Source organism: Psammomys obesus, unplaced genomic scaffold (genome assembly GCF_907164565.1).
Source record: "Psammomys obesus unplaced genomic scaffold, mPsaObe1.curated_primary_1811, whole genome shotgun sequence".
NCBI classification, from domain to species: domain Eukaryota; kingdom Metazoa; phylum Chordata; class Mammalia; order Rodentia; family Muridae; genus Psammomys; species Psammomys obesus.
The window spans coordinates 14,461,647-14,476,036 of NW_026585698.1; the positions used below are offsets into that span (position 1 = coordinate 14,461,647).

General features: G+C 54.8%; 2 protein-coding genes across 2 annotated transcripts; one reads left to right on the forward strand and one right to left on the reverse strand.

Moving 5' to 3' along the window:
* Nucleotides 1-1,064: 1,064 nt before the first annotated feature.
* On the reverse strand, nucleotides 1,065-9,216 carry Mmp11 (matrix metallopeptidase 11). The gene is made up of 8 exons (XM_055598969.1): nucleotides 9,061-9,216; nucleotides 5,853-6,082; nucleotides 4,812-4,955; nucleotides 4,599-4,732; nucleotides 4,247-4,488; nucleotides 3,920-4,136; nucleotides 2,925-3,182; nucleotides 1,065-1,826 (listed from the first exon to the last, which is right to left on the reverse strand). Exons 1-8 carry the CDS (start codon nucleotides 9,181-9,183, stop codon nucleotides 1,693-1,695), a joined length of 1,482 nt encoding a protein of 493 aa, XP_055454944.1. The 5' UTR covers nucleotides 9,184-9,216; the 3' UTR covers nucleotides 1,065-1,692.
* Nucleotides 9,217-12,158: 2,942 nt separating this feature from the next.
* On the forward strand, nucleotides 12,159-13,949 carry Chchd10 (coiled-coil-helix-coiled-coil-helix domain containing 10). Its single transcript, XM_055598975.1, has 4 exons — nucleotides 12,159-12,314; nucleotides 12,531-12,738; nucleotides 13,543-13,690; nucleotides 13,790-13,949. The coding sequence occupies exons 1-4, from the start codon at nucleotides 12,274-12,276 to the stop codon at nucleotides 13,807-13,809; spliced, it is 417 nt and encodes a 138-aa protein (XP_055454950.1). The 5' UTR covers nucleotides 12,159-12,273; the 3' UTR covers nucleotides 13,810-13,949.
* The last annotated feature ends 441 nt before the right edge of the window (nucleotides 13,950-14,390 follow it).

Sequence of the window (14,390 nt, forward strand, 5' to 3'; positions counted from 1 at the left end):
GAGGCAGAGGCAGGAGGATTTCTGTGGCAAGCCTGGTCTACAGAGGGAGTTCCGGAACAGCCAGGGCTGTAGAGAAACGCTGTCTCAGAAAACAAAACAAAAAAAAGTGTGTACATGATGGAATTTTTTTTTTTCAGCCACACACACACAGAAATTATTTGCAGGAAAATGGATGCAACTGGAGACATGTTTTCTCTCATTGATGGTTTCTAGAATCTGTAGACACATAAATTATGTATTATACAGAACATGAAAGTAAAAGTGACATTGTGTAGGGGAGCAAAGGGACTACAGGAGTGGGAGGGGAGATAATGGAAGGGGGAATGGGCAAAAATATAAATACTTCTATGAAAGTTGAAAAACAAACAGTGGCCAGTTAGTGACACAAGTGACCATAACGGTTCGTCTAAAGAGGTGGAAGTTCTGACAGGAGTCATTATGAAGGAGATCCTAAAGAACCAGGAAGGGCTGTGATAACCATGAGTTTTGGCCACTGTTCTCACAGCCATGGTAAGCAGAGTGTTAAGGGCCAGGCATGGTGGTTCACACCTTTAATCCCAGCCTTCAGAACTCCAGTCATAGGCAGGCTGATCTCTGGGAGTTCCAGGACAGCCATGGATATTTAATGAGACCATGCCTCCCCGAGGGGGTAGTTAGGCATGATCAGCTAAAAGGACCACTGCTTTGGAGGCTGACTTAAAGGGACAAATGAGAAAATAGGCAGCCTGTTAAAAAGTTGCTGCGGGTGTCCTCTACTTGTGCAGGAATGAAGTAAGAGAAACCCTAAACATTGGGCCTAGCCCCAGGAAACAATCTTGCAGGGGTTGGGGGAGGGGGAGGTAGAAGGGGCAGGTGGGTTGAGATGAAGGCTTTAACCCTAAGTCTCAAATCCAGATTGCAAATTGAAATTGCAAAGAGAAAACAGACAGGCACTTTAGAAAACACTCATGTTTAATGACAGTCTTGGTTTTTTTTTAGAAAAGGCTTTATACACTGTGTACACATTTACATGGCCTTGGAGGGTACCTGTGCTAGGAAGAGGGTCCCAGGAAGAAACAAGCCTGGGGCAAGGCACTGAGGTATGTGGGGCCTCTGAGGCTGCATCTCCGGGAGGAGGCAGCTGCCTCCCTGGCTGACTGTGTACCTTATTGGCCTGGGTCCCAGGAAACACACCTGAATCACCTGCCCAAAGGTAATCAGTCCAGCATCTCCCTAGAGCTGCCTTATCAGGAAAGATACTGCCTGAGGCCCATTTGCATGGCTGGGGCAGAATAGTACCCTGGGCGTCTCATCACCGACACCACTACCGACAGGAACCTCATTACAGGAATAGAACGAAGACACGTGGTTCATTAGTTCCTGTGGAGCTCTACTTTGAGGGACAGAGATGGAGGCCTTAGGCATCCAGGTTGACTGTGGAACGTTGATAGGTGGAAAATTGTCGGCCCAAGACCTCCCTTATTTTTAAGTAATGCCAAAGCCTTTGCCCAGTCTGAGACAGTTGTTGGCAGATGACCACGACCAGCATGGTCCTCCCTGCAAATTGTGGCTGTACCCCAGCCGACTCCCCTGAGGATACATAGGCTCTGACTGTCCCATGCCTGTAGCCCAGAGCCACAAATATGGCTGTGGGTCTCTTTAATATAAGTGGCCCAGCAGGAGGCAGTACCCCCACATGCACCCAAGGTGTTGTCAGCGGAAAGTGTTGGCAGGCTCTGCACAGTCAAAAAAGTCAGGACCTATGGGGCGAGGAAAGCCTTCTAGGACCTTCACCTTCACAGGGTCAAACTTCCAGTAGAGATGGCCACGAAGGAAGTAGGCATAGCCTGAAGAGAGAAGGTGGTCAGGCGGGGTAAGTGAATTCTAGGCTCTGCACCTGCCAGTCAGGCAGGCCCTGGGGACAGATACCACACAGTGCTGAGTAAGGAGGCATGTCTGTGCTTCCCAGCACTGAGGAGGTAGAGGCAGGAGGATTAGGTGTTCAGGGTCATCCTTAGTTACATACTAAGTTTGAAGCTAGCCTGGACTACAAGAGACCCTGCCTTCAAAAGAAGAAAATAACTAAATCTTCAGACTCCAGAGCTGGCTTACCAGAACCTCCCCTCCTTTCCCTCCAGGGAGCCTTCCAGGGTTTGGTGCAGTGTTACTGGGAACCTCAGTTCAGTTGCTACCTTTCAGGGAAACAAGGACTGCTCCTGTTATAAACCTCCCCGTCACTTCCACACCACAGAAGGCAATACCAGAGATACAGAGCCTGGGGCTACTTGGAGTAGTTCTCCCGGTGATTCCCGTGCTGGTGGGCACAGAAGCGAAGGGGAATTGTGAGAAAGAGAGCACTGGGTTTGGCTGAAGTTCTCTGCCCTTAGGAGTAAGCCTGGTGGTCCAGTGGTTGGGGCAGTGACTGACAGGAGTCCTGATTTCTCTGGTACGTTTACTGACCTCACCGCCCATTCCTCTGCCCCTTTAAAACTATGATAGTAAGAGCTGTTATGGTCAGGCATGGAGGTGCACTCCTTCGATCCGAGGCAGATTTCTATGAGTTCAAGGCCAGCTTGGTCTACAAGGCAAGACCCAGGTTAGCCCAGGATACACAGACCATGCCTCAAACAAAAAGCCATTGTGACACCAGAAGGCTGTTCTGAGACACATAAGGAGATTAGCGCTGTGCCTGAAGCATCATCTATCCTTGGTAAGCACTGGCAGTGGCCAAGGGACCCTGGACAAGTCCTTGTACCTCTCTGGCCTTCAATCTCATTTTTAATATGGGGCATAAAACTGGTTGGCCACCAGGAGGGGAGATAGCAACACTAGACAGAGGATCTGTGATCATGATGATCTAGGCCTCATGAAGTCTGTGCCTGGTGGGGGAGGGGATCAGGATGACAGCCACTCACCTCCCTACAGCTACCTAACCCCCAACTCACCCTCTGCATCCTGGAAGGCAGCGTCGATCTCAGAAGGCACCCCTCGCCAGTCAGTGGTGCGTCGGGGCACAGGATTGTCCACATGTTGGGTTCTTGGGTGGAAACGCCAATAGTCTCCACCTCGGAAGAAGTAGATCTTGTTCTTCTCAGGACCCCAGACCAAGGCAGCGTGGACCGGAGACTCCTGCAGGCCCAGCTTGGAGAGTGGTTCAGGGCCTAGGACTGGCTTCTCCCCGTCATATATCCAGTACTGAGCACCTGCCAGAGACGGGATGCTGCCAGGAGCTGCCAAGCTACCACTGCCACACCCAGTCACTGTGAATCTGCTTGGCCACCATCAGGGACTCTCCCAGCCTGTGTCTTTTGTCTGTAAGACATTGCTGGCCAATAGTGCTTTCTCAGCAACCCTACCTCAGAGGGATGTTAGAACCAGCCTGAGAAGAGCCAGGTTGAGATGATAAGCTTAGGTTCAATAAGCCCGAATTAAGGTTCTTCTGGTTGAGGCTGCCCATTGCAGATGTTTGCTGACCGCCCTGGGTCCCGGCCCCTGTAACAGGTCCCTCTGCTGGCTGCCATGGAATGCACATACAGGGTTCCCACACCTCACCTGTGTTTATGAAGTCCTGCCACCTGGAACGTTCCAGGTTGTCATCTCTGCCAGGTGGAGTCGAAATCACAGGCTCCAGGGTCACTGCCTACATCAGTTTCCTGCTCTGCTTTTTCCAAGCTCTACACAAGTGAGTCATTCTGCCTCTGAGCCCAAGTCCTCCTCTCTAAAGCCCCATCACACATGGTGGCTTTGGGGTTGACCATATCAGCACGCAACGGCAGTGTGCAAGATACCAATGATACCCTGATCTCAAGAGCGGTTGCCTCTGGGAGGCTCAGCTGGGCCCAGGGAGTAAGCCCCACATTCCCTCGGCTCGAAGTCCTCAGGGCACTGTGTCCCTGAGTCCTCTGTCACTACTCCTGGCTGACTGCCAATTCCCACGCACCTTGGAAGAACCAAATCTGGCCCTGGGAATCCTCGAAAGCTGCATCCACCGGGCTGGGCAGTCCTTGCCAGTGCCGAGAGGCCAGAGCAGGATACCCAGGCTGCAGGCGCCCACCGCGCAGGCGCCACACAAAGCCTGCCTTGAAGAAGAAGAGCTCTCCTCGGATGGTGGAAACCGCATCAAAGGAAGTCTCACAGACATCTGGCGGGGTTTCTGGCTGGGGTGGGATAGAAAGAGCACGTCGTCCTGGAGCCGTAAGACCAGCAGGGTTGCAAAGAAGACAGAGCTGGGGTCTTCCCTCCACCTTCCCACCCACCTCATTCTTACCTCCAGCAGCGCGATCTCATTGGTATCTATCCCAGCCTGGGAGCCCAAGGCTGGGGTGTGGGAGGTGGGGGCCGGCCGGGGCCGGCCATAGAGGTGTTGGATGCCTCTTCGGTCATCTGGCCCGAGGCTTAGAGGGTAGCGGAAGGTGTAGAAAGGGGACATAAGGGCCTTCACTGCTGTGGTGTGTTGCAGGCCCAGAACATGGCCAAATTCATGAGCTGCCACTTGCAGCAGGTCTGTGCCTAGAAGAGGGGGAGGTGAGTTAGACCGCCTCCACTTCCTGCCACCAGTTCTAGACCCCAGTGAGTGCCTCCTAGTTGCCTCATCTGGAATATGGGCCTCCAGCACATACCCTTGTTGTCCCCAATAGTCCAAGTTTCATCATAGTCAAAGTGCACATCCCCTTCTCGGTGGGTCTTGGGGAAGAAGGCATGGGCCAGGATGCCCCCAGGCCCATCAAATGGCAAGTTGTCCCCGTGCCAGTACCTGGGGCGTGGAAGAACACAGTTAGAGGCTGCTGACAATGGGAGATATTCCCAGAGAGGTCCCAGGCCACGGGGTTCACCTGGTGAAGTCAATCATGATGTCAGCGCGTCCCTCGTACACCTCGGTGAAAGTGAGCGGTGTCACCTCGCTCCACACCTGGAGGGCCTCTGCCACCGTCTTCCGTACCTGCTCCCTTACAAGCTGCCATGGGAACCGGAGGATCCTGGGGGGAGGTGGAGGGGCCTGGGCATGGAGTCAGGAAGCCCCCGAGGACGGAGGAGTCAAGCCTCCCTTGGAGCTGAGTGTGGTGACTCCTATCTTTCCTCCCAGCACTGGGGAAGCCGAGGCAGGATTTCTGTGGTTCTGAGGCCATCCTGGCTATTATGTGGGAACCTGTCTCACCACCTCCTCAAAAGAAAGAAATGTTGCCTCTCGATGATCGGGGCGTGTGTGCAGTCAGGGCTGGGCCTAGCAGTGTCTGGGTCTCAGGCTTAGGGAGCTGTTCTAGACATGGGTTCACCTGTCTGGGGTTGTGCTTGTTTAGAGACACACACTGAGTGGAAAGGGCACAAGAGCAGGGGTCCCAAGACCTGACAGTACAACTCCCTGTGAGAAGTCTTGTATTGGAACTTGTTCAAAACTTCTGCACCCCTATCTCAGCTCCAATGCCATGGTGACCCTGGAGTATTTTCCCTCAGGCTAAGTCTCAGCTTCCTCACCACTCGCTGAGGGACCTCCTGTGTTACCAGCAAGTAGTCCACCACCACTCATGTCCACCTGCAGAAGGCCCAAGTTGTTAGGTGGATTTGAACAATCTACCAGGGCTCTGTCCCATTTCCTACAGGTCCCAGGCCTGTGCCTTGAATGTCTCTATTAAAGTCTGTCTGAGGGCCTCAAATCTTCCCCTAGGCGTGAACTGAGCTTCTCATATGCCTATGCAAGAGGGCATAATCTGTGTGTGTGTATCTAGACCAAGATTCCAGGTTACTGGTCCCCGAACGGCTGGGGCAGGTGGGGTCAGTGGGCATGCAGGTCTGTGCGGTGCGAATGCAGCCTTGGGCATCTCGGGATGAAGGTGTGAGTACAACATAGTCCTGCTCCCCTGGCTTCTGGTCCCTACCTATAGGTGAGGTCTGTCTTCTCCCAGCGGCCCCCCGACAGCACGAAGCGCTTCTGTCGGTTTCGGGCACTCAGGACATCAGGTGGGTCCGGCACACCACATCGTAGAGGTCTGGAGCCGCTAACAGGACCAGGGGCCCGGTGGGAGGCGGCGGCAGACGTCAAGCCATTAGGCAGAGCTGCATGCAGGAGCTGCAGCCCTCTCTTCACAGGGTGGCGACGCTGGCTCTCCTGGGCAAGAAAAACGATGCAAGAGCCAAGTCAGACTTCAGATCCTGGACTGCTGGGCAAACAGAAGAGCTGAGAGGTATGCTGGCACAAAGCTGGCTCCATCAGCCTTAGGTTGAGCCTCTGGTTTTCTCTTGTTTTAAGGCATCAATCTTTCTCCTTCCTCGTCCTGCTGGAGGGCCCTGAGCTGCATCCTCCCACCTTTTTCCCAGAGTCTAAAGGAAGAGATTACAATTCTCCATTTTTTGGGAAAGCTATAAAGCACCTGTTGCCTCTGCACAGGGTAACCACTGAAACTATACCTGGGGACCTCAAAGTTTCACAATGAAGATGTGGACCCAGCCACACTGGCCTGTCCAACCTGGTCAGCAAGAGAGACGGGTTGGTTCCTCTTTTCAGCTCTACCAGGGGAGTCTAGTGACCCTCTCAGAGAACAGCAGGGGGCCGTCATCTCCCTGCAGCCCCTCCAGCTCATCAGCAGCGCTCGAACTCTCTCCTCTGCCACCCAGTGAGGCTGGCAGAGCAGCCACGAAAGGAGGAAAGGTAATGGAGATGGATGACCCTTCCCATCTCCACTGTTCCCCTCAACAGCCCTCCCCTCCCTGTGAAGCATCAAGGCCCGAAGCTCAGCTTCTGAAAGCTAAATTCTCTTCACTGGTGGCTGCACCGTGAGCAGTCACTGTCTTCATGGGGCTCCCGTTTGCCATCTGTCCAGTGTCAATAGCGTGAGAAGGAGCTGAGAGGCACCCTGTATACTCTGCAGCAGCAACTGACCCAGGGCAGGTCCTTCCCAGACTCCACCCCTTAGCCCTATGCTCCCTCCCACACTTGGGACTGCTGGGATCCAATGAGCTCAGAGATCCCCCAGCCTATAGCTGGTGAGAGTTTGGGAAGCAATCACTATTCTAACTTCAGCCTAAATGCCCAACACCCCAGAGCATGAAACAGAGTCCAGAGAGGTTAAAGACTTTTCCTGGCATCACACAGCAAGCCAGACAAGAGCCGGGCTCAGCCCTGGGGCTTATGCCTCCCCAAGACCTCACCCGTTCCCCACCAGCTTGGCTCATCTCCAAGACCCACATTCCTAAGAAGCATTTCTGTTTGTAGTGCATTCCCTTTTCCTCAGCTAGCAGCCTTCCTGTGGCCTGTCTCATGGAGGGGCCTGACTCATTGGGCCCCACCCTCCTCTGGCTTGGCAGCTGCCAATCCACAGCCTCAGACACACTCAAGGGACTCTTGGCTGACCCAGTCTTCCTGGCATAGCTCAGACACTCAAGGTCAGCCCTGGGAGTAACTTCCAATCCAGACCATGGGAGGAACCCAGTGGAAGGTAAATAAGAAAGGGCCCCAGACTAGAAAGCCACTAAAGACCAGGCAGCCTGAGGACCCCAGTTTGCTTTTGGTCTAACGGGCATGAGAGTGGTCAGTAGTAGGCAGCCCTGAAAGCAAGTCACCTGGTTAGGCTGTGATGAGGCAGGCGAGCGGCAGAGAAGTCAAGGCAACAGCCCATGTCACACACTCAACTGGGTACTCAGACTTCATCCTCCTTAGCTTCTGCTTAACCCCCCTCCCACCCCTCCCTGCTGCCTCCACAAGGGAGGGCAGCTTCCCTGGCCACTAGGCTGTGGGGCTTTCACCAACACTGAAGGCTGGAGGATGGGATGAATAAATACGAAACTCTTTTGGTCCTGCTGACAGCACTCTAGGGATAAAAACATTAGAGGTGACCCGCTCTGCGCTTCTATAGTGGGACAGAGCCTCAGCTCAGATCCCCAGGCATGCTTGCCCCACCCCCAAACCCTGCGACAACTACAGCTGACAACTGTGTCTCTCTCCGGTGTGCCCCACAGTAGGTACTGATGTTCTCTCCTGCTTTGTCCCCTTATCGGGGAGTCAGGGGGAGTGCATTCACCCAAGGTTTCATGGTTTAAACTCAGATTTCTCCGGTTCCCAAATGCATGAGTGCAATCCACGGCTGGAGGCTATCATCTGTGCTCCACGTTCTAGGGCAGGAAACGCCATACTCTGCCTGATTAACGACACTCACCCCCCTTTCCAAACCCTTTTCTTCCTAAGGCCAGTGTGGGGCAAAACTGGCAGATGGACCAGTGTGGCTGAACTGAGGGACCAGGCCCCGGCCACCTGCCTGTCATACCTTCCTCCCATCATTCCTTGAGCTAGCTGGCTGCATCGGCTGGCCACTGAGGGCAGGGTATCCAGCGGGTATTGTAGCTCTGTAGTGCTCCCAGCCCCAGCCCAGCTTAGTCACTGCTATGACAGGTGCCTCAAAAACCAGCCTGGAAGAAGGCTGCAGCCATTGGGACACACAGTCTGTGAGCCCCTCAATCCCTAATCTCCCCCTTTGCCTCTTTGCACTCCCTTTCCTTTCTCTCTCGCCGTGCTTTTGTTCCCTGGGAGTCTACAGCACCCAGTTTCAGCGCCCCCTTTTATTCTGACTGCCACCTGACGCTCATACACACTCTGTCTCCGGCGCACTTTCTGTCCACTTCAAGCCTCCCTGCAGTTTGAGGCACCTCTCTCAACTTGGGCCCCATTCTCTCCGTCCTTTATTCTCCAGCCACCGTTCACACCTTGCAGGGGTGCTCCCTGGAACCACACACCTGGAGGCTGTCTCACGGGCCCCAGACTTGCTTTGCTTCCTTCCTGTGGTGAACAAGGGGCCCTGGTATCCACTCCCTCTGCTACCTCTACCAACAACACACACTCCAGCATCTCTTGCTGGGACTGGAGAAGCCGGTCCCCAAACTGAATCCAGCGCGGAGCCGCGCCTGACCAGCCGCAAACGCTCCACTTGCACACCGCCAGCAACCAGAAGCTCATTCTCGCACCCAGAGAGACCCAAAAGGCTTTTCCGGGACCGACTGCGCTAGGGTAGCCAAGGCGCTCGGTGGGTCAAGCTCAGCCAGTGGGCCCAGCCCGCGTGCCCAGCCCTCCCTAGGGGAGGAGTGGCGGGCACTCACCGGTGGCCTGGCCCGGGCCATCAGCGGCGGCGGCAGGAGGAGCAGCAGCAGCAGTAGCAGCAGAGGGAGCGGGAGTAGGAGGGCGCGCGAAACCGCGCGGAGAAGACAGGCGGCCCGTGCCATCCGCCCCGGGGCTGCTGGGCCTGCTGGGCCGCGCCGGGCCACCGCCCCTTATAGCGTTCGCCCCGCCCCCACCGGCGCCGGGACCGCACCCCCCGCCGCCCCGCCTCCCTCTGCCTTTTGTTCTAAACTCGAGCGGGCGTGCAACAGCGAGCGGCCTGGGTTGGGGAGGAGTGCCCGGAGGGACTATACCCCTTATCCCTGGTGAGAGCGAGCCGTGGAGAGCTCGGTCTTCCTGTTCTCTAACCCGGCTTTCACAAGTCTCATCTTTTGCCAGGTCTCACGGTGGCTTGACCTCTGTCTGACTTCTTTTAGCCTGTGACAGGTGGGCAAATCCCCCATCCTCACAGACCTAGCCAATCCACTAGGAAGGTGGCACAGTAGCTCCTGCAAGGAACCGGTTATTGAAATATGACCTCGGGGGGGGAAACTAAGGCAGATGGCAGAAGTTGACCAGCCAGCCTCTCTCACCTTAAAACAAACCAGAGACGGAGGAGAGGATGGGGATGGGGGTGGGAGGAGGTTGGGAGGCTGGAGAGATGGCTCAGTGGTTATAAGCACTTGTTGCTCTTGCAGACGACCCGGATCCCATTCCAAGCACCCACTTTCCTAGGATCTGATGCCTTCTTCTGATCTCCAAGGACACTTGGCACACACCGGTGCACACACAAAAACACCAGACCAGAGACAATTACGGAGGATCTTGGAGAAAGGGGCATAGGACGTGTCTGAGATGGGCCCTGAAGGCTCAGTTGTTCCCTGGCTGGGGCCCTGGCCAGCTGGCTTTTCCTGACCAGTCAGGCCCAGCTATTTGAGCCAGGGAGAGAATCAAAGGTGAGAGTGGAAAATGTTTATCCATTCTCGTCTCCGCAGGGGGCTATCCAAATGGGCAGTGTACCCTCTGATGACTACCGACTTCTACAGTGCACTATGAATCTCCAAAGCTAAAATGCAGGCAGGCAGGCAGGCAGGGCCCTAAGCTGCGGCAAGGTGGGGCCAGAGAGCAGTGAGTTCTACTTGGCCACCTGCAATCTTTTCAAAAAGCCTTTTAAAGGCTGGCATTTATTTCATTCTTTTCTCCTCCCTTCCTGCTGGGCCCCTTTCTCTCTCTCTTTTTCTTTCACGGCAGAGTGTCCTATGCATACGTGTAGCTCAGGCAGGCCTCCAATTTAAGATTCTTCTCTTAGTTTATTTGAGTGACAGGATTACAAGTACACATCTTCATCTATAGAATTTCCAAGGTCTGTTCAGCCTCATCTTAGCAAAGCCAGTCAAAGAATCATGAAGTGAATGAGGCATTCATACTTTTTTTTTTTTTTTCCTTTCTCAAGACAGGGTTTCTCTGTGTAGCCCTGGCTGTCCTGGAACTCACTCTGTAGACCAGACTGGTCTTGAATGCAAGGATCCACCTGCCTCTGCCTCCTGAGTGCTGGGATTAAAGGTGTGCACCACCATCGCCCAGCTCTCATACATTTTCTGATGTGTATGAAAGTGTAGCATTTTAAAAACAAACAGAGCTGGAGAGACGGCTCATCGGTTAAGAGCACTGTCTCCTCTTCCAGATGGTCCTGAGTTCAATTCCCAGCAACCGCATGGTGGCTCACAACCATCTGTACTGGAATCTGATACCCTCTTATGGCATGCAGGTGTACATTCGGATAGAGCACTCATCTACATAATAAATAAATCTTAAAAAAATATAAAAACAACAGTTTACTGGATGTGGTAGAGCCCGCCTTTAATCCCAGCACTTGGGAGACAGACTCAGGTGTCTTTCTGTGACAGACCAGGCAGTCTGGTCTACATAGTGAATTCCAGGACAGCTGGGCTGTATACAGGCCCAGTCTCAACCCAGAACAAGTGGCTGAAGTGCCTATTTAACACATCAAAGGGGACCTGGCCTCGAGGTTTCTCCCAGCATATCCTAGTTCCCACCTGTCACAGGGCATGGCTGGCATACGCTGCCCTCTACCCTGAACTTTTCAAGCCAGGACAGAGGCTCTTCACTCCAATCCACACATTTTTGTTCCCTCCCTCCCCTCCCCTCGTTTCTCTCTCTCTGCCTGCACACTCTCTTTTTCTCCCACACCTTTCTCTACCTCCCTGTCTGTATGATGACTTCCCTGGCCCAGTACCTTGGGACGGGTGACCCCGCCGAAGAGCTGCTCCTAATAAACCTGCCTTTGTACTTTAATTTGGCTTGAATTGGCTCATTTTGTCGGCAGAGAATACCTGTCAAAAACAATCCCCCAACACCCCAAAACATTCATCTGCGCAACATAAACAGCCTTCAGCGTTGCCAGGGACGCATGGCCGCCTTTTGGGGAACCCGTAGCTTACCAGCCAGAGCCTAAGGTGTTACCACCCTACTAAAGGATCTGGGATTCAGTTGTGAACCACCACCAACCATCTCCTGTAATTTTTATGGTGCTGCACCTCGGATGCCAGGAGCCTGGGGGACTGAGGTAGGGTGGTCTCAGGGTCAAGGGCCCTCCTGAGCTCACCTGGACAGGCATGGCTCAAGGATGCCAGCGCGTTCTAAGAGTCAAAGAAGGAATGAGACACTTCTAGCTCGGATTCTGACGATGGCGCACCGCACCACCGAAGGTCTTTAGACTCTAGTCCTTTGGTGATTCTGGGATAGTTATTCTCAAACCCTGTCTTGTTATAGGAGCCAGGGAGCACGGCCTGGCCTGGAGTCTCTGTTCCCTCCTCCGCTGGTTGCCTAGGTGCCTTCTCTTTCCTCCTGGGCTCGTGACAAATCCCTATTCCACTGCTTGGGTTCTGCGATGGTCCTAACAGAAACGTCTGCCCTCGCTGCCCTTGCTTAAGCTTAGGTCAATCCTGCCGGCGGGGGGAGGGGGGAACTCTAGGACCCTAGGAGCTTCGCCTTGCCCTGGGTTGGTTCAGGCGCCCTAAATCCAGGAGGGTACTTTGGCACCTCCCATTTGCGGGGCGTGTCCCCGAGGCTCCGCCTCAGATCCCGCCCCTTTCACCTGACGCGCCGGACGCTGCAGCGTTAGTTCCTCGGGCACTGAGCTAGGGTTACGGTCCACGCGTCCTTCTCTGTGCTACTTCGGTCCCACCGCTGTCATGCCTCGGGGAAGCCGCAGCGCGGCTGCCAGGCCGGCCAGGTGTGAAGGGGACAGGGCCCTCGTGGGGAGGGGTGAGGGAAGCGTGGGTACTCGCCCAAGGGCGTCCAGAATGACCTTGGAGGCTGCGGCGCCATGTTTGCGGGGGCGGGGGGGGGACGCGCAGAAACACGAGTCTAAGATGAGGGTCGCCCTGGTCCCTGGAGTAGAGGGGTTTCTTCCCGGAGCATTAACCCTGCCTCTTCTTGCTTCCCGCAGCCGCCCAGCCCACCCTCCTGCGCACCCACCACCCTCAGCGGCCGCCCCGGCACCTGCCGCTTCGGGCCAGCCGGGTCTTATGGCTCAGATGGCATCCACCGCCGCAGGCGTAGCCGTGGGCTCAGCTGTAGGGCATGTCATGGGTAGCGCCCTGACCAGCGCCTTCAGCGGGGGCAGCTCAGAACCTGCCCAGCCTCCTGTCCAGCAGGTGAGTGGGAGGGCTCAAGAGAAAGCAGGCAGGATTCGCTCAAGGTTTGCCTAAGTGTCCAGTGAGGAGTGACCTAGTGTGTTTAGAGATGCTTCAGGCCCAGGATTTTGGCCAAAGGAGGGTCCTAACCCTCATGGCTACTGTTGAGCCTACTGTTGCTCACTGGAAAGCTTGCCCCAGCCCTCATTTGAGGGTAAAAATGTCTGACTGACAGAGACTGACAACCATAGATCTTCCAAGGTGGAGAAAACCCAAGCTCAGATGGGTGCAAACACTTGTCCAAGGACACCTAACTCTAGCGGAGCAGGGTGAGCTGCAGTATTTCCCAAGCTCTTGTTCTCACTGAAGCCGAGGCTGCCATTGTGGCATCTACTCCCTGGTGACCTGTGCCCCACCCAAGTCTCGAGCCAAATCCAAATGCTTGTTAGCAGTGTGAGTCCAGCATCGTGAGAATCGGCGTGGCTGAGCCAGGAAGGTACTGTAACTTGGCGTAGGGCTTGCGCTCTGTGAACACATGCAGCGGACAGCTTTTTCTGGAACCTTCTCTTCCCACTCCTGCTTTTGCCCAGCATGTCCATTTTGAGGCAGAAAGAGAACTCCCGTCTGTAGCTGTTGAGTGGCCGTTAGAGGGCGGCTGGTTCACCCTGTGCTGGGGATGCAACTGAGGCCAGGCAGGGGCAATCTAGTCCTGGATCACTCCCTTTGGGGTACCAGGGCTAGGGAAGTGGGGGGGGGGGGCAGGAAGTCTCCAGCTTTGGTATTTTACTGTGGGTACGGACAGTTGCCTCTTGTCCCCTTCCCCAGGCGCCTGCCCGTCCTGCCTCCCAGCCCCTACAGATGGGGCCCTGCTCCTATGAGATCAAGCAGTTCCTGGACTGCTCGACCACTCAGAGTGACCTAACCCTATGTGAGGGCTTCAGCGAGGCCCTGAAACAGTGCAAATACAATCACGGTGAGCAGTTGGATTGGGGCCGGTGGGGCCGGGAGGGGCAGGCCCTCTTGGTACCTGCAGGCTGATCAGCGAGCGGTCTGTGCTGTGGTCCCTTTACAGGTCTCAGCTCCCTGCCTTGAAGAGGCCATGGGCTTGCTCTTAGCCTGACCCCTCACCGACAGCCTGATGGAGATAATATGGTTCCCCGGGAGTAAGAAGGGTAATTCTTACCCCACAGATTAACAAAAGACATAAACACTCAATAAAAGAGTTTACTTTAGACCACAGCCTGCTGTGTCTGCCGGGAGGTGGGATCAGGGGAGATGGGTGATGGATGATATCTCATTAGTGTGCTATGCTTCATCTTTATGGGGGTGGGAGAGAGGAGGGGGGGCAGGGAAATCTTGTTACATAACCCTGGGCTGTCCTTGACTCTCTGGGGTGGGGTGGGAGGAACCCCTGTTATCTGCATTGTGGAGAGCCAAGGACAGCTTACTCTGGGGACTCTCCTAAGTGGGGAGAGGGATGAGGCATTTGTAAGTGGTCCAAGCTCCTGGGACCCGAAGTCAAGCGAGAAGCCTATTGTCTCTGCCCACAGGAACTGCCCCCCCCCACCCTTCTTTTGTCCTTGGATCTTCTTTGCACTCAAATGGGGTATGTGTGTGTGTGTGTATTGAGGGGGGGGTTGCGCGCACATCCTGTCTGTGACCTTTCCCTTCTT